Raw genomic sequence first — 25,840 nt, 5'->3', positions numbered from 1 at the left:
GTTTTCAAATATTTTGGTGCAGTTGAATGATGAAACTGAAAATTTTCTACACATCTGTACAAGTTACATAAATCAGAAAGCAAAAAGTAAAAGTATTGACCATATTGTACAAAAAAATTTAAATCAATGTATAGTTGATATAAAATTGTTCCATTCAGAGGCCAGAGTTAAAACAATTTCGTAGCAGCTAGCATTATGCAGTATAAGTATATTGGTTGTAATTTCGGTATAACGTCTACATTGTAGCAATAGTGATTGTGCCTTTGGTCCTTGCATCAGGTGGCTCAAGGCAAGACTATTTTGTATGTATAATATATTGTATCGAAGGTATTATAGATAATAATTTATAAATTCTGCATGTGTAATTCTTATATCTTTTTTGTTTATTTATAATATAATATATTATATATTAATAGAATATCTTTATTCTAGAAGATTTTCTAAATATATATTATACTTTTTTCCTTTTAAAATGTGTTACACACTGAAAGCTAACGCTGCCTAGCCTAAAATGAGTTTTGGGCTGTTGAATTTTTACCACGTGGACTTCTTACAACATAATTATATTTGCCTGAACCTTTCGCTAAACAGTATAATTTTATTAGGTTCATTTCATTTATTTCAGAATAATTATTACGAATTCATTTTGGTGATGTTTTGGCGATTCAAAAAAGTAATTTTTTTTTCTCAATATTTTCTTTCTATATAAATAAAATATTCACGTATCGTATCGTCATAAATTCTCAGTTATTTCAATAGTACTATTATGTATACAGTAAAGATGTATAAGTTATGCTAAGAAAATAATTATAATAATATACACAATTGAAATTGTTAGGAAAAACTCTTTAAATAAATGAAATTTACATTGCAACGTTGTTAGTAAAATGACCATTTCTTGCCATAAATAAAAATGACAAAGTAAAAACAGTACTAGAGTCTCGATTTATTGTGCTTGAAAATTCGTTTCCTTTTTATAAAATGGCAAGATAAGGTATTTTTCTCGTAGAATCTTAATAAATAGCGATGAAGCTTTCTCATTTCGCCACCAAATGCCGAAGCTAAGAATAATTCTGAAGAATATAAAAACTTTAACTTTTCTAGTAAGCGACGCGTGGTGGATAGTCCTAATTTACCTAAGGCTAATATCGTCGACTAACTGATGCAAAAATCAAGTTACTTTGACAAATTATGCATTCATTTCAACTCCATGCATATTATTATGTCCATGAATTCGAATCATAAACATTGGCAGCTGCTCTAATGGAGGCAAGCATTCTTCATGAGAACAAATAAGGATTGATTTTTCGAATATGCAAAATTGAAACTTCACTGACAAAAGGACCAGCTTAGTGAAGACTAGCGAGGAGCTAGTCCAACTAGCAATCCCATTATTGCTCAGATAATAGCCATAATTATAATATCATTGATATTCTTTTTCCTCGAATATGGAATACTGTTCGATACGCGAGGATATAACGATTGGAATTCATATTCTATTGTATAATACTTCAATGCTCGAGACGTAAAATGTTTGCCTCGTAAGTTCAGCTGCTCGGACATATTGAATGATTCTGGTTCGATCATCGAAAAATCATGGAACTTTTTAAAAGCTATTTCTTGTTTATTGACCTCGTCTTTCTTCGGTCATGAATTGGTCGACAATGTTCTGCATAGATTCTCGAAGTTCATCGGTGCCGCCAGTAGCGCCACTTGCCACAGGTACTGATACTGTCACTGTCCTAGTAGTTTTGGTTACTCTGGAATAATAATATGACGTTATTACGGAGGGTGGAATGGAAATTATTGAAAAACGAACAAAATTACTAAATTATACCTTTCTTGAGCTTCAGGATTCACTTCGGTCGTAGTGGTCTCCATAAAAGATGGCTCGGTGTGTTGTAAAAAGTCAGACTCTGCGTAATAAATATAAGTTAGGTGCTTGGAATCAGTAAGAAGTATGAGATATATTGGCTTGCTTTACAACTTGTTCACATTGACATAAACATTAACAATAGAAAAACGTTTCATCGTTACATCATGCCCAAACAAGGGGTAATATTAGACAAATATGAAAAAAATCTTGACAACATTGCTAAACATTTGACAAACAATGGTATGTACGTATTTTTACGAATTCAGCTAAATTTTATACGTTTTTAATTCACAGTCGAGCCCGCGTAACTGAAGAACAGGAATTTTTTCTCTCTCAGAGTTACTCACACATATAAAGAACATATGGGAACTTGATGCTGATAAATTTGATAAGTATGCTTCAGGCTATTTACTTTGGACCATTCTAGAAGGTTTCATACTCAAAATGGGTATTTAGATTACTAAATAAAAAATTACTAAATTTCGGAAATTTTATCAACTTTGTTGAATACTACTGATAATTGATTGCAGTACCAAATGCTATACATGTAAATTCAAAGATACGCATTGAACCAAATATATAAATAAACAAATAAAAATACGGTACATTTTTATACTTTTCACTGAATAATTAACATGGATATGGTTTACGCAACATAGAAGACGGGTACTTTGTTACGTCATTTCATTTATTCGCGTAATATGCTCTTTCTGTTATAGTGTTGCTGCGCGCATCAAGCTTGTGAGAAGCTCTGTTCAGGGTGCCGAGTAAAGCGTTTAGCAGTTAGTTTTATTTGACTATTTTCACATGGCAAAATATTTTAATAATGTAATAATAATAAGTATCGGAGGAAGTACTAACTACAATGTTAGTATTGTTAGACGAATGATATGTTATTATTTTATTATTGCAAACGAAAATTAGTCTATTTCGTAAACTGAATAAACAGGCAGTTTTACAGCATCAAGGTTGTTTTGAAAAGGTTTATTGATTAAGTTTCAACCTTCTTATTTTCATTGAAAACGTATATTTAGGAGAAATTTTGTTTCATCAGTTTAAACGAATTATGTGGCAGACAAAGACGAAGTATTACCATTAATGATGTTGATATTTGGAATTCAGCCTGTATGATAGCTAATAAGTTTAGAACATTACTGTAGAGTATTAAAAGGGAACAAGTTTCGTCGATTTTTATAAAAAGTTGTAATAATTTTTCTACAAATATAAACAGAATACTTATCTTTTTGATAACAATAGATATCTGCATTGCTTAATTTGATCTGTTTGGAGAAAATCATCAAATCACTATTGATCTCATGTTTGTCTGCCAAATGTGTCTAATTATAAGATGCATTGAATTTAAACTCAACAATTACACATACGTACATTTGAATATTGTACTTACTTGACGATTCGCCTAGCAATCCTAACTTCATACCTACATAACATGATCGTTGGTCCCTCTACACTTTAGCTTTATCTTGATATCCTTATTGTTATAAGAACTAAATAGATCAGACTTAAAATGAAGAGCACTAAAGTAAAATATTTCAAACTTCACTCATTGAACTTTCTCTACAAACGTGCAATAAAAAATGAAATTATCAGGAGCAGCATAAATTCTACATAAGCCCTTGAAATTCTAAAGTGCAATACACTACAAGATTGAAAAGTCAAATAATTCTCAATGCAACATTACCATGCGATGTATAGATTATAGTAAAAAAAAATCATGCAGCATAAACGTTTGACCAAACGAACTATTCAGTTATATCTTAGAAAAAGAAAGCTTGTGCGTATTCAATCTTATAGTATAATGGAACCAAGTTTATTCTACTAATTACCAGCTGACGATATTCAACCCTTGTGAATCAATCTCATCAGACGTGACAATTCATCGATAATTCCCTACCAATTCAGAGAGTTTCTTCGCACAAATATGCAACGAGTAACAATAGATTCTAATCACCTATATGATTACACCATAGCATTTTATTTGTACTACTCAGGTAGTTGACAGTAGATTTATAAATAATAGGGGAAAGGCACATCGGAAAACACCTCGCTTACCTGCACCTGCGTGCAGCTCTTATTATTATCACTGACACCAGTGAGAAGCTTACGAAGCTTACGATACTTACTCTACACTTTGACTTTCAGATAATCTATCAGTCGAGTAGATTAAATGTTTTGCTAAAATGAGATTCGTTTTCGAGGAGACCTGTTGACTAGCAGAAGTAGATGAAAATTAATTTTCATATATGACGCCCTCGTTCACTATCTAGGCCCATGTATAAAAATGATCGCTCAATTATTTTTAAGATATAAATAGAATTAACGTTAATCGTACCCAGCTTGCCTTGGGGCATGGCTGGAGAGGGCGAGGGCACGTCGGAGCGTACGCGGCTCCAGGACAAGAATAAGCGCTAGCAGGGCCACCAACACCGCAGCTGCGACGCCCATCCAACATACACAGCTGGCTCTACCACTAGTCCTCGTCCTAGGTTTCGTCCCTATCAGACTGCTCTCAGAGGTGGAGCACGCCGATTGTACTGAACTGCGCACTGCTGCCACGCAAACATTATTCTTCTGATCAACAATTTTTACTTTTTTTTAAGAAATTTACAATCTCAATTCTCCAACTGCAGTTAGTATAAGAGAGGAGCTGAAAAAGCATGTGGATTTATACATATCTAAAAACCCTTCGTCAGCCCCACACATAAAGTCCGAATCTTTTCGAATACGATGAAGAAGTTGAATAAAGCCATTGTAAAAGAACAAAATGATTGATAAAAAAAAAAAAAAAAAAACTTTAAATACATTATGTGATTTACAACACACATAAACATATGTACACTATGAAGTTCTTGATTCCAATATTACGTGAGTATAACTCGGAAGAAGACTGGATTAGAGAATCTGTGTAACTAACATGAATCCCACGCCAAGTGATATTAGCTTCCTTAACTACACATTTAACATATGAAATTATGATAAGCATCACGCTGTTTTATAATTCCGTTCTTCGAACTTAATTAATCCTGAATAATTTCTATTCAGATGTCTGGTCCTAATCTATATGTTAAAGGGTACAAGATACCTTGTAAGTAAAAATTATTGAAAAAATTCTTATCAATATTGAGAAAATATTCACCAACAAGGCACTGAATTCACCGAAGTGAAAGTCATCTGCAAACTGAGTGTTTTCACATTATATACTGACTTTCGATGCGTGATGCGTCTATATTCATTTAGGAATTTACTTTAAGTTTTGTAATCGGAAAAGGGTAACTATCATAACTCATGCATATTGATTGTAATACATGATGATATTTGAATTTTCTGAATACATTCAAGTGTTGCAATCGATATATCGAATGGTGATTGGGTTACCCCAGATATACTCTTTTAGTATAACTGTTCTATTCCATACTTAACTGGGTTAAAGTCATATCGCAGAAATAATGCATTGGATATGAACGCTTACATAAAAATCCAATACACAAAAAAGTATTCACAATCCCCGCAGGTGTGTGTTCATTGCGAATGCGATGGATCATTATGCTTAGTACCTATATCCATAAAGCAATACGCCAATTACTTCCAAGCTTCATTTTTCAGTTTTAGTAATGTTGTGCAATATTATAAGACGTCCAATGTTCAATTCAATTCATGCTGCTTGCAAATTCACGCTAAATCTGTCAATGCCATGCATTCCAAGTTGAGTAGTTGTGAAAAAGGTTTTCCATGCACATTCTTTGTGAAAGTTGTCTTTCGTTTATATACATGCCATAAGAAATGTTAATGTTTATGTGCACATGTGTCCCTCAGTAATTGCAACTCGTTATGCTGCACGAATTGGAAGATTTCTTGTTACATATATTGGAGCAATTTAAAAATAATGGAATGTAAAAGAGAAAAATTTTTAATTCCACAACACGTTTTCTATAATTTCGATTTGAGAAATACGCGAAACTACTAAGATATCTATAATTCTGAGTAATTCAAATTTGAATTACACGCTACTTCCATTTTCGATATTCCATATAAGTATGAGTACAAACTAGTACTGCAATTTTTCATTAAAGAGCGTATCGAGTTCCAATAATAGTGTGTTGATACGTTTTCGAGCTCGCTCGAAGATTTTAATTATGGTTGTTAGTTAGCGGGATATGTACATTGCTTACTTAGAAGGTTAGCTGTGAGTGAGGTACCTTGGTCGTCCTCCAATGGGGACAATTCTGCACCTTCATGCAGGGCGACGTCTGATCCACTAGAACTTCCTAACGTTCGCCTCTTGCTTGGGGATCTTCTTCTTGGTTGGGGTGAACTATCGCTATCTGATTCGCTGTTGACTTCACGTCTTGAACTACCATTTTTTGAATAAAAGTCTCCATTACCAGAGCCAGGAGAAGTGTCTAATGAGAACTCTGTTTCCCAATCTTCTGGCCGCACATCTCCAGATCGTACAATGGTTTGCCAAGTTTCTGGTTTCCCATCACTCGATCTTTTCGTAACTACAGTTTCAGTCCATGTTTCAGGTTCAGAGCTACTAGATTTCACAGTTCTTATAGTCTCTTTGACAGTCTTCGCTGATGTGATGTTACCATCTTTGAAGAACTCATTGAATTTTTCTGGATCTATAGTTTCTTCCAAACTACTTTTTACTACAACTGTTTTAGTACTTTTTCCATCTTTAAAATCAAGTTTTTGTAAATCTACTGGTTCACCTGTGGTACTTTTAACTGTGGTTACAGTTCTCACTAACCCTTTTCCATCTTTCAGTAATTGTTTGTACAGCTTCGGGTCAATTGGCTCACCTGTTTCAGTCTTTAATGATTCAAGGGTTTTTGTAAATTCACCTTTCTTAGAGAGCTCCTCAAAATCCTCTAAAGATAATTTTTCCTGAAATTTCGACGGATCTATTTTCGTTCCAGAAGTTGAGTGTAACGTAGTTACTGTATTTCTCAGTCCGCTACTTTTTACAATGTTATCAAATTCTGCAGGACTCATTACCTCTGTAGAACTATCGCCTTCCGTCACATCATCTCCACCAGACGTAACTATTCTCCTAGTGATGGTTGTGACAGTTCTTCTACTGGCACCTCCATCCGTCATACCCTTGAAGGCTTTTGGATCTATTTGTTCCTCTGAACTAGTACGGATGGTTTTTAACGTTTTCACGGACTCACCATCTTTTATGAGTTCTGCTAAGTCACTTGGATTGATATCACCAGAGTGAGTACTTCTTGTTATAAATGTTTTGACTATTGTACCATCTTCTTGTATCTCATCATACTGTTCGCAAGAAGAACTTGGCTCTAAATCTGAAATGTGTTCAAACTTCTCTTTAAATTTTTGTGGATCGATACTTTCGCCTAAGGTAGACTTTACAGTAGTTATCATATTTGCAGTGTTATCTTCGTTAATTAACATCGATTCGGTAGAGTCATTTTTAGTTGTTTTAACTGTTGTATAAGTTTCTGTTACTGTTTTACCTTCGTTTGGCAGACCTACTTTGGGAGAAAACTTATTATCTTGTGATGAACTTTTGAGTCCTGGCAATTTTGATTCTACAAACTTTGCTGACACGGTCTCAGTTACAGTGGTCATACCGTCATCAGTTGTGAATTCTTTGATAATTGTTTTATTGCCATCTTTGGTTGTTTCTTTAATTTTTACAGGAATTTTACTCTTCGGACTTTGAGGCTCTCTAAATGTACTTGCAGATATTTCTTCCATGATAGGACTGCGTCCCTTCTCCTGTGATCTTTTAGGTGACTTGAGTGAAACCTTGGACGTTTCTGGAGATTTTTGCGGCAATTTTGACATTGGCTCTGGTATTTTAGTTTTGGGGCTTTTAGGTGTTTGCGTTGCTTGAGTATCTTCGATTTGTAGGTGTAAGTCAGTTTTGGTGGACAACTTGGAGGAGTGGCGAGGGGCAGGAACAGGTTGCTTTGACGGAGCAGAAGTAGCATGCCTCTCTACAGTCCCATCAATCTCAGTAGAATCATGCCCTGACCCATCCAAAAGGACACGGACAAGAACAGGAACAAGGACATAAAGCACATTGATACACACTAATAATCTCAACACTTTAACCCAACAATAAGATGGGCTTGACTTTACATTATACATATATATTAATATACATACTATGTAATTAATATATATATTTTTTGACTGAATTATGTTTTAGTTAGTATCAATATTGCATTAGGATTAGTTTATATGTAAAAAAACACACATTAGAAAATTACCTAGAGTCTGTGTTTGACTTTTACTAAAAGGTATGAAATTTTCTTACAGTGAAAGACTAACTAAAGTCAACTATTCGTGATGCAAACTCTTTTCTCGTGAAAAAAAGTCACAAAATAAACATATACAAGATTCAAGTATGCGATATGTTTATCTTAGAAAATAATGGATTCAGTAAATTTGTGCAAACGGTGTACGAATTGACCACTGAATTATACCAGTATTGTTTGCGTAAGGCTCATTGTGAAACTGGTGTCAACTGAAAGGCTGTATAAAGAATCACGAGAAAGCGGGTATGCCGAATACAGCTAAGGGATTTTTATTCATAGTTGACGATATGGTACGATATCTTACTAAAATTTGAAGCAATCTTATTGTGCTACCTTTCAATAAAAGATGTATACAGACACTACGTTTAGTATTAATTGATCAAACGTATCAGTTAGTGTGAAAGCGTTAGCAGGAGTGCTAACTATAGAAGATAAAGCTAAATACCTGAGGGTACCAAAACAGTAGTTTTACTAATATACTGACTTCCCTGAAATAATGTATCAACTATTTTTGTTTAATATGTTACCTGGTCGCGTGAGAGATAGCGATTGGTCAGCTAGATCTTGAGCTCGTCTCGAGGCCTCCTCTGTTACATCTGAAATTGATAGATTGCATGTGAGTTGAGGAGTAAGAGATGGGTTTACATTGAAAGCAATGAATCAACAAAGATTAGATGAATGATGTGTTCCCTGCATGGCATACCTCGGTTCATGCGTCACTAGTCTGTAGTTTCCTGTTAATTGAATGAGAGATATTACTTACTGCAATAATATAATAATATATGATCTCTATATTGTACTATACAGGAAAGTATACACAGCAATAAATGAAAAACTGTGTGTGTGGCAAGATTTATCACTGAAGTAGCAAGGTGTAAAACGGCACAAAATCCTGTAAACATGCAGTAAACGAAAAAAATGAAATATTCAAATCATGGGTAATACACATTAAGGCTGAAAATATATTTACAAAAATGAAACCAAAATATATTATTCGATATAACGAAGTGTTATTTCTTTGAAGTCGTAGGATGGACATGGACAATTCATATAATTAGGATACATTCACAGGAATGGATCATTGCCGTAAAAGAAAATTTCAGTCTGTTCGAATCGATTATGTAGTTCCAGCATGATTCAAATGAGTATTATTTTTAATATAAGTTCAACTATAAAATAACTTAAATTAATGTTAAACATGTTTCTGAATCTAGCCTGTATTTAAAAAATGTTCTATCCACTAAAAATGATGAAAGTTATGTGGCCGACAAGAATTAAAGTGTTGTATTTGCTTGTAGTTTTTAAGAAAACGACAATATTATCTGTGCATGAAACGATGATATTTTTAATTCAGTTAGGTATTATAGCACATATTTCAACTTGATTTACTCTTTGCACAACTATGATAATAACTAAACTCTGTTGTGAATGTATACTGGATATGAGGTTTGGAAAACTATTAGGTGAATAGGTCATTAAGGGTTAGTATTATAAGAGGTATGGTAGATGTGCGAAATTAATTATTCCAGTTGCCTCGACGAGGCTGGTGTAAACTGAGGTTATACAAAAGCATTAACTTAATCAATTAATCATGTTACACACAGCTGGCATGTAATATGTATAACACAATTATTCCAAGGTACCTTTAATGCTACTGTCACTGAACTCGGCGGGGCTGGGTGGTGGGGTTGCTGCCGTCCGCACAGACTTTGTTACAACTGTGGTGACGGATTGACGCGTGCGAGGCTCTAGGTGCTCTAGCCTGCTCGTCACCCCTGCAACTAGCCTATCCGAGCTATCTACCGGAGTATGTTTCAACTCTTTCGTGGGGCTTACTTTTTGTGGAATGCGTGAAATTAATTTACCTTTACCTTCGCTAAAACTTTTCTTTGTATCATCATCACCTAGCCTGTCGACTTGTTTAGATTTTTCAACAAACGATTTTGAAGCTACTGCCTCTTCATTCTCTATTCTATCTGAACCATGGGGTGCTGAGGAAACGTTATAGCTTCCGGAAGCTAGTGAATCATCGGATTCTCTTTTAGTATCTTCCCAGAACTTTTCAGTCGCATCTTTCAAACCTACCGCAGCATGATCTACTTCTTTCGCAATCTTATGAGTTGCAGATTTGGCTCCTTTTACAATGCTTGATATCACTCCTTTTCGTTTTTTTGATTTCTTATCTTCATCCAGAGAAGCATCTCGGTCCAAAGAACTGCGGGCCGAACTTGAAGCGGAGTCAGAATAATCTTGAGCATTTCCAAATGCATAGGGTTCGTTTCGTTGTTCAGCAGCACTTCTTGTATCTGCTAAAAACATCATTGTAGCTAATTTTGCATCAGATATTGATTCTGGAGCATTTGACACATCTGCTTGAGTGATTTTTTGTTTTTCAGCAGTACTAGCTTTTTTGTCAGGAATGTTCACGGTGTCATGCTTAGATCCTTTGAAAATACCAGAAAAGAGTTTGCTACCCTTTTCTTTGCCTTTTTTCGCTGCTTTCGAAACTTTCTCAGTTGATGCTTCTGCTGTTTGCACTACGTCCGCAATAGCCGAAGATGTCTCGTCCTTGATGACAGTGGCACCATCCTTAATTTCTTTGCCTACTGCATCTGTAACTTGTTTCGATTTCTTTAATGCCGCTTCTGTGCCCTGCTTAGCTTTTCCAGTAACTTCCTTGGCTCCTTGAGCAACTTTATCAGCTGTAGCGTTTGCAGTATCAGACACTGCTTCAATTCCACTCATCAATTTACCTTTGGTTTTTTCTTTTGCACTTTTAGCAGCATTTGAGAGCTTTTGAGAGTCTTCAGCAACTTCCGAAGTTAACTTCGCTGTTGCATCCTGTGCACTACTTGCGACAGAGTCCTTTGTATGTTCAATATTCTTTGATGCCTCCTGCGCAGCTAGTTTTGCACGTTTGGTTTCTTCTTCCGCCTCTTTCTTCGTTTCGTCGAGAAATTCTTCCACCTCTTCTTTCGCTTCATCAACCATATGCTTAGCACCTTTGATAATACCAGTTAGGAATCCACCTGTTTCTTCTTTAGCTTTCTTTGCTGTCTGTGCAGTTTTATCTTTAGCAGCTGTTGCAGTCTCACCTACGGAATCAGCTGCTGATGTTAATTTATCTTTCGCAATTGCAACGTCATCCTTAATTTCTTTTCCCACATTGTCCGTGATGTCCTTTGATTTCTCAACAGCAGATTGTGCACTATCCTTAGCTTTCCCAATTAGTTCAGAAGTTCCCTTAGAAACTTTATCACCTGCAGCCTTAGCTGTATCAGACACACCTTCAACAGCAGCGACTATTGTTTTCTTCGTCTTGTCTTTTGCACTATCGGAAGCCTCTGAGAGTTTCTTAGAATCCTCAGTAATCTCTTGGGATAGTTTGGCTTTCACATCTTTTGAAGTATCTACGACGTTAGCTTTGGCATCTTCAATGTTTTCAGATGTCTTAAGTGCAGCTTGCTTAGCACGTTCGGTTTCTTCCTCTGCCTCTGTCTTTGTATCGTCTAGAAACTCTTCCACGTCATCTTTAATTTCATCAACCACATGTTTGGCACCTTGGAAAATACCAGAAAAGAATCCACCAGTTTTTTCCTTAGCCTTCTTCGCTTCCTGTGCAGTTTTGTCTTTAGCAGATGTTGCACTTTCAGCTACGGAATCAGCTGCTGAAGCTAATTTAACTTTTGCAATTGAAACATCTTCCTTAATTTCTTTTCCTACCTTGTTCTTGATGTCCTTCGATTTTTCAACTGCAGATTGCGTACCATGCTTAGCTTTCCCGATTAATTGAGAAGTTCCCTTAGAAACTTTATCACCTGCAGCTTTAGCTGTATCAGACACAGCCTCAACACCAGTAGCCAACGTTTTCTTCGTCTTGTCTTGCGCACTCTTTGAAGTATCTGAAAGTTTTTTAGAATCTTCAGCAATCTCTTGGGATAGTTTAGATTTTGCATCTTTGATGTCTTCAAATGTTTTAAGTCCAGCTTGCTTAGTATGTTCCGCTTCTTTTTCTGCCTCTGACTTTGTCTCTTCTACAAATTCTTCTACGTCATCTTTAATTTCATCAACCACATGTTTCGCACCTTGGAAAATACCAGAAAAGAATCCCCCAGTTTTTTCCTTAGCCTTCTTTGCTTCCTGAGCAGTCTTTTCACCTGCAGATGTAGCAGAGTCAGCTACAGAATCAGCAATTGAACTGACTTTCTCTTTACCAACAACGATATCATGCTTAATTTCTTTTTCTACCTCGTCCTTGATACCCTGAGATTTTTCAACGATGGATCGTGTGCCATCTGTAGCTTTCCCAGCAAGTTTGGAAGATTCTTGAGAAATTTTTTCAACTGCACCTGTCGCTGCATCAGAGATCGCTTCAACACCAGTGGTCAATTTTTTTTTAGTCTTGTCTTTTGCTTTTTTAGAGGCATCTGAAATCTTTTTAGAATCCTCAGAAATTTCCTGTGATAGTTTAGATGTTGCATCTTTTGTCAAATCTACGACTTTGTCTTTGGCATCTTTGACAGTTTCAGATGTCCGATCGGCAGCATGCTTTGCCCGTTCTGTTTCAGATTCTGCTTCTTGTTTTGTATCATCAAGGAACTCTTCTACATCTTCTTTGACATCATCAACTGCATGCTTCACCCCTTTGAAAATACCAGACAAAAATCCTCCAGTTTTTTCTTTAGCTTTTTTTACTTCCTCAGCAGTTTTGTCTTTAGCAGATGTAGCAGTATCGGCAACAGTACTTGCAGCGGAAGATAATTTTTCTTTACCAACTTCAACATCATGTCTGATTTCTTTGTCTACCTTGTCTTTGACGTCTTTGGACTTTTCCACAATAGATTTTGTGCCATCCTTGGCTTTAACAGCAACTTTAGAAGCTTCGTCAGCTACTTTATCAGCTGCAGATTTCGTGGTGTCAGATAGAACTTCAACACCAGTTGTCAATTTTTCCTTTGTCTTATCTTTAGCACTTTTAGCAATATCTATAATTTTTTGAGAATCCTCAGTAACTTCTCGGGACAGTTTAGCTTTGACTTCTTTTGTGCCATCTAGAACCTTGTCTTTGACATCTTTAATTTCCTTCGATGTGTCTTGCACAGCACGTCTTGCACGTTCTTCCTCTTCTTTAGCCTCCTTCTTCGTATCATCTACAAACTCTTCAATGTCCCCTTTAACGTCATCAACAGTGTGTTTGGTACCTTTGAAAATGCCTGATAAAAATCCACTACCTTTTTCTTTTGCCTTTTTAGCTTCTTTTGCTGTTTTAGCTTTTGCCGTTTCAACTGTATCCGTCACTGCATCTGCGGTTGAGACCAACGTATCTCCAACGACTTTTGCATCACGATTGATTTCTTCCTTCAGTTTCTCCTTGGTCTCCTTAGATTTTTCGATAATCTTTGCTCCGCTATCTTGAGCCTTGTCAAGCAGATTTGTAGCCTTTGCAGAAGCCGAATCGACAGTATCTTTCGTAGTATCAGATACAAGATCGACACCAGCTCCTAGTTTGGATTTTGTCTTATTTTTGACAGTCTCAACGCCATCCAGGATTTCATCTGTGGTATGCTTGACTTGTTCAGCTGCTTCTTGAGCGGCACGTCTAGCCTGTTCTTCTTCTTTTTTAGTCTCCTCCAGGAAATCAGCAGCATCACCTTTCACTTCGTCAACAGCATGTTTCGTAGTTTTGAAAATACCAGATAAAAATCCACTGCTTTTTTCCTTAGCTTTCTTAGCTTCCTTAGCAGTTTTGTCAATTACAGCTTCGGCAGTATCAGCTACAGCATCACCCGCTGAAGTCAGTTTTTCCTTAGCTACTCTGACATCATCGTCAACTTCTTTTCCCAGCTGTGCCTTTACATCCTTTGACTTTTCAACAATTGTTTTTGTGCCATCAGTTATTTTTCCAGTAAATTCTGTAGCTTCTTTAGAAACTTTCTCAGCAGTTACATTGGTGGCATCGGACACAACGTCAATGGCAGAATCTAGTTTTTCTGTGATGTTGTCTTTGGCACTTTTAGATGCGTCCGAAAGCTTCTTTGAATCTTCAGCAATCTCCTGAGATATTGTAGCATTTACAGTTTTAGCAGTATCTGCAACTTTGCCTTGGACCTCCTTAATTGTGTCTTGAGCAGCCTGCTTAGCACGTTCTTCGTCCTCTTTCAGATCTTTCTTCTTGCCATCAAAAAACTCTTCAACATCCTCCTTAGCTTCACTGACAGCATGTTTTGTACCTTTGAAAATACCAGAGAAAAATCCACTGCCCTTCTCTTTGGCCTTTTTGCTTTCCTTTGCCGTTTTGTCTTTTGCAGATTCAACAGTACTGGCAACTGCGACAGCGGTAGACGATAACTTATCTTTTACGATCTTAGCATCATCTTTTATTTCCTTGCTCAGCTGGTCCTTGGATTTATGGGCTGTAGTAATAAACTCCGTTACTCCTTGGGCAACCTTATCAGAGGCCTCCTTGGTACTGTCAGAAACAACCTCATATCCAGCAGCTATTTCCTCTTTTGTTTTATCTTTCGCACTCTTAGAAGCATCCAAAACCTTTTTAGAATCTTTAGCTACTTTCTGCGATAGTTGATGAGTAGCATCTTTTGTACTGTCTATAATTTCGCTTTTATTACCCTCGACTTTTCTAGCTACCTCCTGTGCAGCATATCTAGCACGTTCTTCCTCTCTTTTTGTTTCTTCCAGGAAGTCTCCGGCGTCTAATTTAACTTCATCAACAGAGTGTTTGGCACCTTTAAAAATACCAGATAAAAATCCTCCTGTTTTTTCTTTAGCTTTCTTTACTTCAGCTGCTGTTTTGTCAATCGCAGTATCCGCAGTGTCGACTGTAGCATCAGCTACTGAAACTAATTTGTCCTTTACTGTTTTGGCATCATCTTCGATTTCCTTGCCCACTTTGTCTTTAAAATCTTTAGATTTTTCTGCAATTAATTGACTGCCATCCTTAGCTTTCGCAACAAAGTCAGAAGTTTCCTTAGAAATTTTATCAGCTGTAGATTTAGTGGCATCAGATAAGCTTTCAACACCAGTAGCAAATTTATCCTTGGTTTTGTCTGCTGCGTGTTTGGACGCATCTGCGAGCTTCTTGGAATCTTCAGAAATCTCTTGTGATAGTTTAGCTGTAGCATCTTTCGTTTCATCTACAATCTTGTCCTTGACATCTTTGATATTTTCAGACGTGACCTGTACAGTCTTCTTAGCACGTTCTGCTTCGGCTTCTGCTTCTTTCTTCGTATCATCGAAAAACTCTTCAACATCATCTTTGATTTCGTCAATAGCATGTTTGGCACCTTTGAAAATACCAGACAAGAACCCTCCAGTTGCTTCCTTAGCATTCTTAGCTTCCTGTACAGTTTTATCTTTGGCGGATGCAGCTGTATCAGCTACAGTGCTAGCAGCTGAAGTTAATTTATCTTTAGCTACTGCTACATCATCCTTTATTTCTTTTCCGATGTGGTCTTTGGTTTCCCTGGATTTTTCGATAACAGATTTTGTGTCCTCCTTAGTTTTCCCAATAAATTCGGCAGTTTCTTTAGCAGCTTTATCAGCTGCAGCTTTAGTAGTATCAGAAACAGTTTCGATACCGGTGGTAAACTTTACCTTGGCCTTGTCTTTTATATTCTTGGATGCTTCTGAGAGCTTTTTTGAATCTTCAGCGATCTCTTGAGATACTTTAGCTGCTGCATCTTTTGTCGTATTCACAACCTTGTCTTGGACTTCTTTAATTTTTTCAGATGTTTGATGAGCAGCCTGTTTACCATGTTCAGCTTCGGATTCCGCTTCTTTTTTGGTGTCATCAAGAAACTCTTCGAAGTCATCTTTGATCTCATCGACTGCATGTTTGGCGCCTTTGAAAATACCGGATAAGAATCCTCCCGTTTTGTCTTTAACCTTCTTCGCTTCCTCTGTGGTTTTGTCTTTAGCGGATGAAGCAGTGTCAGCTACAGAATCAGCAGTGGAAACTAATTTATCTTTTGCTATTGTGATGTCATCTTTAATTTCCTTCTCCACCTTGCCTTGAACATCCTTGGACTTATCAATAATGGATTGAGTACCATCCTTTGCCTTTTCAACAAGATCGGAAGTATCTTTTGAAAGTTTGTCAACTGTAGCTTTGGTGGCATCAGATACGATTCCAACACCAGTGCTCACCTTGCCTTCGGTTTTGTCTTTTAAACCCTTTGAGACATCTAGAAGCTTTTTAGAATCTTCACTAATCTCTTGCGATAGTTTAGTTGCTGCATTTTTTGTCGTATCTACAACTTTGTCTTTGACTTCTTTCACGTTTTCGGATGTCTTACTGGCAGCATGCTTAGCACGTTCTACCTCAGATTCTGCCTGTTTCTTATTATCTCCTATGAATTCGCCTACTTCTTCCTTTGCTTCATTAACTGTATGTTTGGCACCTTTGAAAATACCAGATAGGAATCCTCCAGTTTTTTCTTTAGCCTTTTTTGCCTCCAGTACAGTCTTGTCTTTGGCAGATACGGCAGAATCAGCTACAGTATCGGTTGCTGAAGCCAATTTATTTTTAGCCAGTTCGACGTCATCTTTAATTTGTTGACTAACCTGGTCCTTGATGTCTTTGGATTTTTCAGCAGCCGACTGTGCGCTATCCTCAACTTTTCCAACAATCTCCGATGTTTGTACAGAAACTTTATCAGCTGTAGCTTTAGCTGTGTCAGAAACGACTTTGATTCCAGTGGTGAATTTATCCTTTGCTTTGTCTTCTACACTCTTAGATACGTTCGAGAGTTTTTCAGAGCCTTCAATAATTCCTTTTGAAGTTTCATTCTTCACGTCCGTGACACGACTTACAGTTGCGTCTTTGGTGTCTCTGACTTTATCAAATGTGTCTTGTGCAGCACGTCGAGCACGTTCTTCTTCTCGCTTTGCTTCCTCGAGAAAATCACCGGCATCTCCTTTAACATCATCGACAGAATGTTTGGCACCCTTGAAAATTCCAGAAAAGAATCGACTGCCTTTTTCCTTTGTCTTCTTGGCTCCTTTTGTAGTTTTTTCAGCTGCCGACTCAGCAGTGTCGACCACAGCATCAGCTGCTGATGCAAGTTTATCCTTGACTACTTTAGTATCATCCTTGATTTCCTTGCTGACTTTATCTTTTATGTCCTTAGACTTTTCAACTACAGTTTGTGTACCATCCTTAGCTTTAACAACAAGGCCAGAAGTTTCCTCAGCAACCTTATCAGTGGCAGCTTTGGTAGTATCCGACACAAATTCTACACCGGTCGTAAACTTCTCCTTGGTCTTGTCTTTGACAACCCTGGAGACGTCTTGTAGCTTTTTAGAATCTTCAGCGATCTCCTGCGATGCTTTGGCCGCTGCATCTTTTGTCGTACCCAAGACTTTACTTTTGATATCCTTAACATTTTCAGACATTTGATGAGCAGCGTGCTTGGCATGTTCTGCATCAGATTCGGCTTCTTTTTTGGTGTCATCTAGAAACTCTTCAAAGTCGTCTTTCACTTCTTCAACTGCATGTTTGGCACCTTTAAAAATGCCAGACAAAAACCCTCCAGATTTTTCTTTCGCCTTCTTCGCTCCTTCTGTGGTTTTATCTTTAGCGGATGAAGCACTATCAGCTATAGTGTCGGCAGCTAAAGCTAATGTATCTTTCGCTACTGTGATGTCATCTTTTATCTCTTTCTCCACCTTGTCCTTAATATCCTTGGATTTATCAACAACGGATTGGGTCCCATCCTTTACCTTGCCAACAAGTTCCGTAGTTTCCTTCGAAACTTTGCCAGCAGTAGCTTTTGTGGCATCAGCCACAACTTCGACACCGGTAGACAATTTCTGTTTGGTTTCATCTTTTACATTCTTAGAAGCATCTGAAAGCTTTTTGGAATCTTCAACAATTTCTTGCGACAGTTTAGACGTGACATCCTTAGCCGAATCTACGACTTTGCCTTTGGCATCTTTGATCTTTTTAGATGACTCATGAGCGATGCGTTGGGCACGTTCAGCTTCAGATTCTGCTTCTTTGCGTGTCTCTTCTAAAAAGTCGCCTACATCTTCTTTAGCTTCATCTGCCGCGTGTTTGGCACCTTTGAAGATGCCGGAGAAAAATCCAGTAGTTTTTTCTTTAGCTTTTTTGACTTCAGACGTTGTTTTGTCGATTGCAGCATCAGCAGTTTCAGCTGTTGCATCAGCGGCTGAAGCTAATTTATCCTTCACAATCTTAGCATCATCTTTAATTTCTTGTTTCACGTTATTTTTGACGTCCTTGGATGTCTCAACAATCGTTTGTGTACTACCTTTAGCTCTTCCTAGAAGGTCGGAAGTTCCTTTAGAAACTGTATCAGCTGCAGTCTTGGTTGTGTCAGACATGACTTCGACCCCTGTGACCAATTTTTCCTCAGCTTTGTCCTTTGCATTTTTGGACGCATCAAAAAGCTTTCGTGAATCCTCAGCAATCTCCTGTGATAGCTTGGCTGTTGTATCCTTTGCCATATCTACGACCTTGTCTTTCACGTCTTTAACATTTTCTGATGTCTCATGGGCAGTGCACTTAGCACGGTCTGCTTCCAACTCTGCCTCTTTTTTGGTATCTTCGAGAAACTCTCCAACGTCATCTTTGATTTCATCAACTGCATGTTTAGCACCTTTAAAGATGCCAGACAAAAATCCGCTTGTTTTTTCTTTTGCCTTCTTCGTTTCATCTACAGTTTTATCTTTGGCGAATGCAACAGTATCAACTACGCCATCAGCAGCTGAGGCCAATTTCTCTTTAGCTATTACAACGTCATCTGTAATTTCTTTACTGACCTTATCTTTGGCGTCCTTAGACTTTTCTGCAATGGATTGTGCACTGTCCTTAGCTTCGTCAGCAATCTCAGAAGTTTTCTTCGAAACTGTATCAGCTGCGACTTTAGCTGTATCGGCCACAACTTCGATACCGGTAGTAAATTTATCCTCAGTCTTATATTTCGCATCCTTTGAAGCATCCAACAGCCTTTGTGAATCTTCACTAACTTCAGTAGAAATTTTGGTTTTCACATTCTCTGTATTATCTTTGATTTTGTCTTTAACACTGTCAACTTTATCCCCTGTTTCTTTAGCAGCACGTCTAGCACGGTCTTCTTCTTCCTTGGCCTCTTTCTTTGTGTCATCCAGAAACTCTTCAATGTCTTCTTTGACGTCATCAACAGCCTCTTTAGCACCTTTGAAAATTCCAGAAAAGAACCCACCAGTTTTCTCTTTAGCTTTCTTTGCTTCTTTAGTAGTTTTTTCTTTGGCTGATGTAGCAGTGTCGGCAACCGTATCAGCCATCGTATATAATTTGTCTTTGACTACTTTGACATCACCTCTGATTTCCAATCCAGCTTTGTCCTTGATGTCTTTCGATTTGTCAGTGATTGTGCTAGCACCTTGCTTAGCTTTACCAACCAGTTCTGTAGCTTCATTCGAAATCTTATCAGCAGTACTCTTCGTAGTATCGGCAACAAGTTCAACTCCACTAGTTAATTCTTCTTTTGTTTTATCCATTACATTCTGTGATGTATCTACAAGTTTTTTTGAGCCATCGGTAACTTTCTCAACAAGTTTAGCTTTAATATCTTTTGCATCGTCTACAATTTTATCTTTTACAACTCTCACCTTTGTAGATGTTTCTTGAGCAGCATGTTTAGCACGTTCTTCCTCTTCATTCGCCTCTTTCTTTGTGTCCTCAAGGAATTCTTCAATATCTTCCTTAACTTCATCAGCTGCATGTTTAGCACTTTTGAAGATTCCAGATAAAAATCCACCAGATTTTTCCTTAGCCTTTTTCTCTTCTTTTGCGGTCTTCTCTTTTGTAGCTTCGGCAGCACTGGCCATGGCACCACCTGCTGCAACTACTTCATCTTTGACTGTTGTTGCATTATCCTTAATTTCTTTACTGATTTTGTCTTTGACGTCGTGAGATTTGGTGACAATTACTTCTGTGCCATCTTTGGCTTTTCCAATAAGTCCTGCGCTACCTTCGGAAACTTTAGTGGCCGCATTTTTGGCGGCCTTAGATACACTGTCAACTTCTCCAGCCAGTTTCTCTGTTGTTTTATCTTTTGTACTCTTAGAAGCATCTATAAGCTTCTTTGAATCCTCGGAGATTTCGTGGGATATTTGAGCTAATGCACCTTTAGTATCATCTATAATTTCAGCTTTCATTTTTTCAGATGCTTCTTGAGCAGCACGTCTAGCCTTTTCTTCTTCTTTCTTTGTCTCCTCCAAAAAGTCAACAGCATCTCCTTTGACTTCGTCGATGGAATGTTTAGTTCCTTTGAAGATGCCAGATAAAAAGCCACTTGTTTTTTCCTTAACTTTCTTTGCTTCTTTTGTGGTTTTGTCTTTTGCAGCTCCAGCAGTGTCAGCTACAGAATCAGCTGCTGATCTTAATTTATCTTTTACAATCTTAGCATCATTTATAATTTCCTCACTTACCTTGTCTTTGGTTTCCTTGGATTTCTCAACAATCGATTCTGTACCACCTTTAGCCGCTTGGGCAAGGTCTTTTGTGCCTTCTGACACCTTTTGAGCTGCATCAGAAACAATTTCGACACCCGTAGCTAATTTTTCCTTGGTGTTATCTTTAGCTCTATTGGATGCATTCAGAAGTTTCTGAGAATCATCGGAAATTTCCTGGGCCAGTTTATCCTTTGCATTTTTGGTACTATCCACAATATCGTCTTTGACATTTTTTAGTTTCTCCGCTGTTCCTTGAGCAACGTGTTTTGCATCTTGTCCGACTTCTTCAGCAGCTTTCTTAGTTTGTTCCGCAAGCTCTGCGGCATCATCTTTAACTTCATCAACAGCCTGCTTCGTACCTTTGAAGATACCGGACAGAAATCGGCTGCCCTTATGTTTAATTTTTTTTGATTTCTTTGTCGCTTTCTCACTTGTCTCTCCAATAACATCAGTGATCGCATCTTCCGTTGATGAAACTTTGTCTTTCAAAATGTTCACTTCTTGTTTTGTTTTGTGACTAATTTCATCTTTAACCGTGTTAGAAGTTTCAACCATTTTTTTGGCATCATCTTCAACACCATCGGCTATTTTCTTTGCTTCTTGAGACACCTTAGTGGTTGCATCTCGAGTGGCATCAGAAACAACTCCATAATCTGTGGCCAATTTGTGCTGAGCCGTGTCTTTAATGCTTTCAGAAGTCTTTTTTAATGCTGCAGCATCACGATCTATAGCCTCAGACAGTTGTGCTCCCAAGACCTTTGCATCACTGACAATATTAGTTTTTGCATCCTCTAATTTGTCAGATGTTTTTTGAGCTACACTAGCTGCTGAATGTTCTGCCTCCTTCACCTGTTTTGGTGGACCTTTGAAAAAACCTGTTACATCATCAGTCACTTCATCAATAGTCTGCTTGGTTCCTGTTAATATGCCAGAAAGGAAACCATCACTGCCTTTCTCATGCAGATTTGGGTCATCTTTAGAAGCGTTACCTGTGTGGACGATGGATGCGTTGTACATGGTGTCACTAGGTGAGGGAGACTCTTTCTTCGAAGGACTCGGAAGTTTTGGTTGCTTCACATCTCCGATTGAAACTCCAATGTCAACAGTTGCACTTCCTTTCCTGGATTCATCCAAGAATTGGGTAGTCGCATATTTCAAATCACCTACAACAGGCAATTCCCCTTGTTTGGTTTTAGATTCGGTATCTTCAACCGAAGGTAAACCTACGTCTCTGGTTACTGCAACGTTTTTCAGATCAGCCAAGAATGAAGCTGTTGCTAATCTGAGGTCCTCGTCTGCGCTATCAATGGAAGTTTCTCGTGATGATTGTTTGTCCTTCGATTTAGTTCGCTTTTTATTCTTGGACTTAGGGCTTTTGAAAATTCCAAAGAAACCTCCTCCTTTTTCTTTAGTACTGTCGTCATCAGATCCAACTGATTTATCACCAGCAACGTTTGCTTTGCCATTCGTGGGTACTGTTTCAGATATTACAGACTTTGTTAACAAAGTTTGTTCATCTGATGTCGGTTCTTGTGAAATGATTTTCTTATCACTGTTTGACCCTTCTTTAATACCTGGAGCATCTTTCTTATAGGTGTGCTCTGTTTTTCGTTCAATGATTCTTATACCCAATTCTGGATGAGTCGCAGCTGTCATTGGAACAGGAATCTCAGATTTGGGACGGATGTCATGCTTGCTTGCGTCATCCTGACCACCTTGAATCATTTCAGTAACCTGTGTGGTAGTTGTTGAGACTACTTTCTGAGATTTCTGCAAACTATCATCTTTGTGATGTGGCTGCTTCGCCTTTTCTTCTTCTTCTGCGGCTTCTTTTTTAGATTCGTGCCAAAATTCTTTGACATCTTCAGTTACTTCATCGATGGCATGCTTAGCATCTTTCAATATTCCTGGTAAGAATCCCGCACTTTTTTCTTTAGGTTCTTTTACTTCTTTTGTATCCTTTTCCGTGACTACTTTAGCATCTTTATTTACTTTAGATACTTCGATGTCACCTTTTAGATTCTTAGCATCTTTACCAGTGGTCTTAGTTCCTTCAGGTTTCTTTTGATCATACGAACTTTCCACGACTGGCTTATTACCATTCGCAAGTTCATCATGAGTGCTAGAACGTAACACAGGGAAGCTAATATCATCTGCAGCTTTTCTAGTATCATGAAGGAATTTTTCTGTTGCGATTCTCAGCTCCTCATCTCCGCTGTCAAAAGATGTTTCTTTAGACGAGTCCTTGTCTTTGGACTTACCTCTCTTTTTACTTTTTGACTTTGGACTCTTGAATATTCCAAAGAATCCACCACTCTTCTCTTTGACTTCATCCGATGCATCCTTCACTTCGGTACCCAATTCCTGTGATAACGCTTCAGCTTTAGTAGTCAATTTTTTTTCCCCAGTTATTGCAGGCTCAGTTATAACCTTGACATCACGCTGTACTTCCATAGAAACTTTTTCTTGGAAATTTTTAGTTCCTTCATGAAGATTTTTACTACCTTCTTTAAAAGAATCACTGATAGTATCTGTAGTTTTTTTGATATCTTGGCCAGTAGCGGTCATTTGGTCCGTAATGTCGGGAATCTTTGTTGGTACAGCTTCTCCAATAATTTTAACATCCTTTTCGACGACATTTATTATTTCGCCTCCTGCCTGTCTGGAACTTTCACCTACAGTAGTGATGTCCGATTTCAAATCTTGGCTAGCAGCAGGGATGCTACCAACCGCGACTACTATTCCAGCAGTAGTACTTGCGAGACCTTCTGATGTTTTATTCGCAACATTCAGTGCCCCATCTGAAATCGTTTTCTGAACATCAGCTTCAGCTTTTTCTGCAGCAGCTTTAACGTCATAAAATGTTCCTTTAATCTTATCTGTAGGTGTGTCAAATTCATAATGGACATTATCAACAAATCTATCTTTTTTAATGTCAATGATATCTTGAGGAGATGTTATTTTTTGACCGGCAGAATCTCTTCTTTGGTCTGCGACCTTTTTTGTGTCATCCAAAAATTTAGCCGTTGTAATTCTGAGTTCTTCATCTCCGCTATCAAATGATGTTTCTTTCGAAGATCCCTTGTCTTTTGATTTACTTCTTTTCTTACTTTTGGATTTAGGACTCTTAAAGATTCCAAAGAAACCACTGCCTTTATCTTTCGATTCTTCTTTGAGATCTTTAGTATTATCACTAACTTTTTGAATAGTGGTCGGCGTATCCTTGGAATTTATTTTTTCATCAGTAACATATTGGACTGATTCCCTTATCACTTTTGTAGTTTTACCTGCATCTTCCAAAGACTTTTCAATTGATGTTGAGCCACCTGATGATTTGGTACTGTCAATCAACTTATCTTTAGCAACAATAGCAATGTTAACGTCTTGTGAATTTTGTTTAGGATCTGTAGGAATTGAATGGATAGGTTTGGTTTTATCCTTCAAAGTTTGTGCTTTGTGTATAGTGACATCGCGATCTGGATCAACAATGTCTTTATCTTTATTTAAGTCTGGGCTCACGAGTGAATTATTATCTTTCTGGCTACCTTGGAAGTTTTCAGTGACAATTACGGTGGTACCACCAGTACTCAAAATGTTCGTTGTAGTTTTTGTGGGTTCTTTAGGCAACCCTTGAAAGACTTCAGCAGTTCTTCTAGTATCATCGAGAAATTCTGCAGTAGATACCTTAATATTTCTGAGTGGATTGCTCTTTTGATCATCTAATGGAGCACTTGGTTGATAAACTGGGCTAGAAGCGCGGTCAGGTTGATGAGCTGAATCAGCTGTTTTTCTCGTGTCTTCAAGGAATTTCAGTGTCGAATTTTTAGCATCTTCATCTCCACTGTCGAATGATACATCCTTGGAATCTTTAGATTTTAACTTCTTCGATTTCGGTGTCTTGAAAATACCTGAGAATATCCCACTAGATTTATCTTTCAATTTTTTAGATTCTTTTTCAGCTTTGTCTTTGTTGTCCTCTGCATCTTGTTGGACATTGTATATAATTTCGTAAGCAGATACCCTGGGATCTTCTTGTGGCTTGGCTGCAGATACAGTTTCTTTAACATCAATTTTCGTTGAATCAATTTTAAGGATGCCTTTAATCTCTTTTGGTTTTTGCTTCAGTTCTTGACTAGCTTGATCAACAGCAATTCCCAACTTCTCATCAATCTCTTTTCCCTCGCTCGCTAACTTTTCTTTTTCACTACCAATGTCTTTATTAACATCAGATAGCATTGCATTGGCATCATCATAAATTTTTGCAACGCTCTTTACAGGACCTTTACTCAAATCACTTTCAGTTTTCAGATCACCTGATAAATCTTTCACGTCCTTCCCTACCTTATCAGATCTAAATTCTATTTCCTTGACTACGCCTGAAATGACAACTTTACCTTTCTGTATGTGTTCGTCTATCGGTTTTTCACTGAAACAAGAAGATTCTGTGTCTAAGATTACTTCCGGTATATTGGGGGATTGCGCAGTGATTGTAGTTATAATATCTGTCGTTGGTTGGCCTATGTAACGTGTTTCGCTAGTTACAATTGATACAGATTCTTTGGGATCTGTTGTTGTTACACTAGCACCTGAACCAATTACGGGATCGCTCGGGCCGAAGTAATACGTTTCCCTGGTTTGGGGTTCACGGACAATTTGAGATTCTCTAGTAACAGGTAGAGTATAATCGGTAATGGTTGTTGTCTTCACGGTAATGTTTTGCCCTAGATTAATGGGATCCTTTTGCTTAACAGTAATATGTTTAGTAGACAATGGTAAATCACTGTTATCAAAATCTATACTAGGACCTGAGACATGATATTGTTTAGTAATAGCTGGTTCGACATCTTTTTGAGAGAAAGTATGCACTGTGGTTGTTTGACCTAATTTCGGATCTTTTTCTGTAACAGTAGTGATTTTATCTGACAAAATTAAATGTGGCCCTACAGCACCTGCCGCCTCTTTACTCTCTTGCGCATCATCATCATCATTAACCACCGACCACCCTTCCGCTAACCTCTCCTTCTTTCTCTCTGCGTCTTGTATTACACCTGTTAATTAAGTATCACATATTATAGGCATCTAAAATCGTAATTAAAAAAAGTTTAGACTTATTTCATTCTAAAATGATTAGTGTAAGCTTGCTAGCTTGGTTTATGCGTTGATCGAGTAGCAATTAGGC

At 37.6% G+C, this 25,840-nt stretch overlaps 1 protein-coding gene across 24 annotated transcripts in view; it reads right to left on the bottom strand.

The window, feature by feature from the left end:
• Positions 1-362: 362 nt before the first annotated feature.
• LOC124222499 (ankyrin-3) overlaps positions 363-25,840 on the bottom strand; it is a 98,767-nt gene continuing 73,289 nt past the window's right edge. For 13 of the 24 annotated variants that reach the window (XM_046633561.2, XM_046633569.2, XM_046633550.1 and 10 more), the window contains 5 exons: positions 9,828-25,709; positions 8,712-8,780; positions 6,064-7,893; positions 4,227-4,443; positions 1,838-1,916 (listed from right to left, as the gene is read on the bottom strand). In XM_046633561.2, the coding sequence (XP_046489517.1) occupies positions 1,910-1,916; positions 4,227-4,443; positions 6,064-7,893; positions 8,712-8,780; positions 9,828-25,709 (18,005 nt within the window). In that variant the 3' untranslated portion in view covers positions 1,838-1,909. Of the gene's footprint in view, positions 1,761-1,837; positions 1,917-4,226; positions 4,444-6,063; positions 7,894-8,711; positions 8,781-9,827; positions 25,710-25,840 lie in introns of those variants that run through there. The other 11 variants (XM_069136847.1, XM_069136855.1, XM_069136849.1 and 8 more) reach the window with 11 other exon arrangements.

This window comes from Neodiprion pinetum, chromosome 1 (genome assembly GCF_021155775.2).
Source record: "Neodiprion pinetum isolate iyNeoPine1 chromosome 1, iyNeoPine1.2, whole genome shotgun sequence".
Taxonomy (NCBI): domain Eukaryota; kingdom Metazoa; phylum Arthropoda; class Insecta; order Hymenoptera; family Diprionidae; genus Neodiprion; species Neodiprion pinetum.
This window is presented reverse-complemented; position numbering and strand designations above follow the sequence as displayed.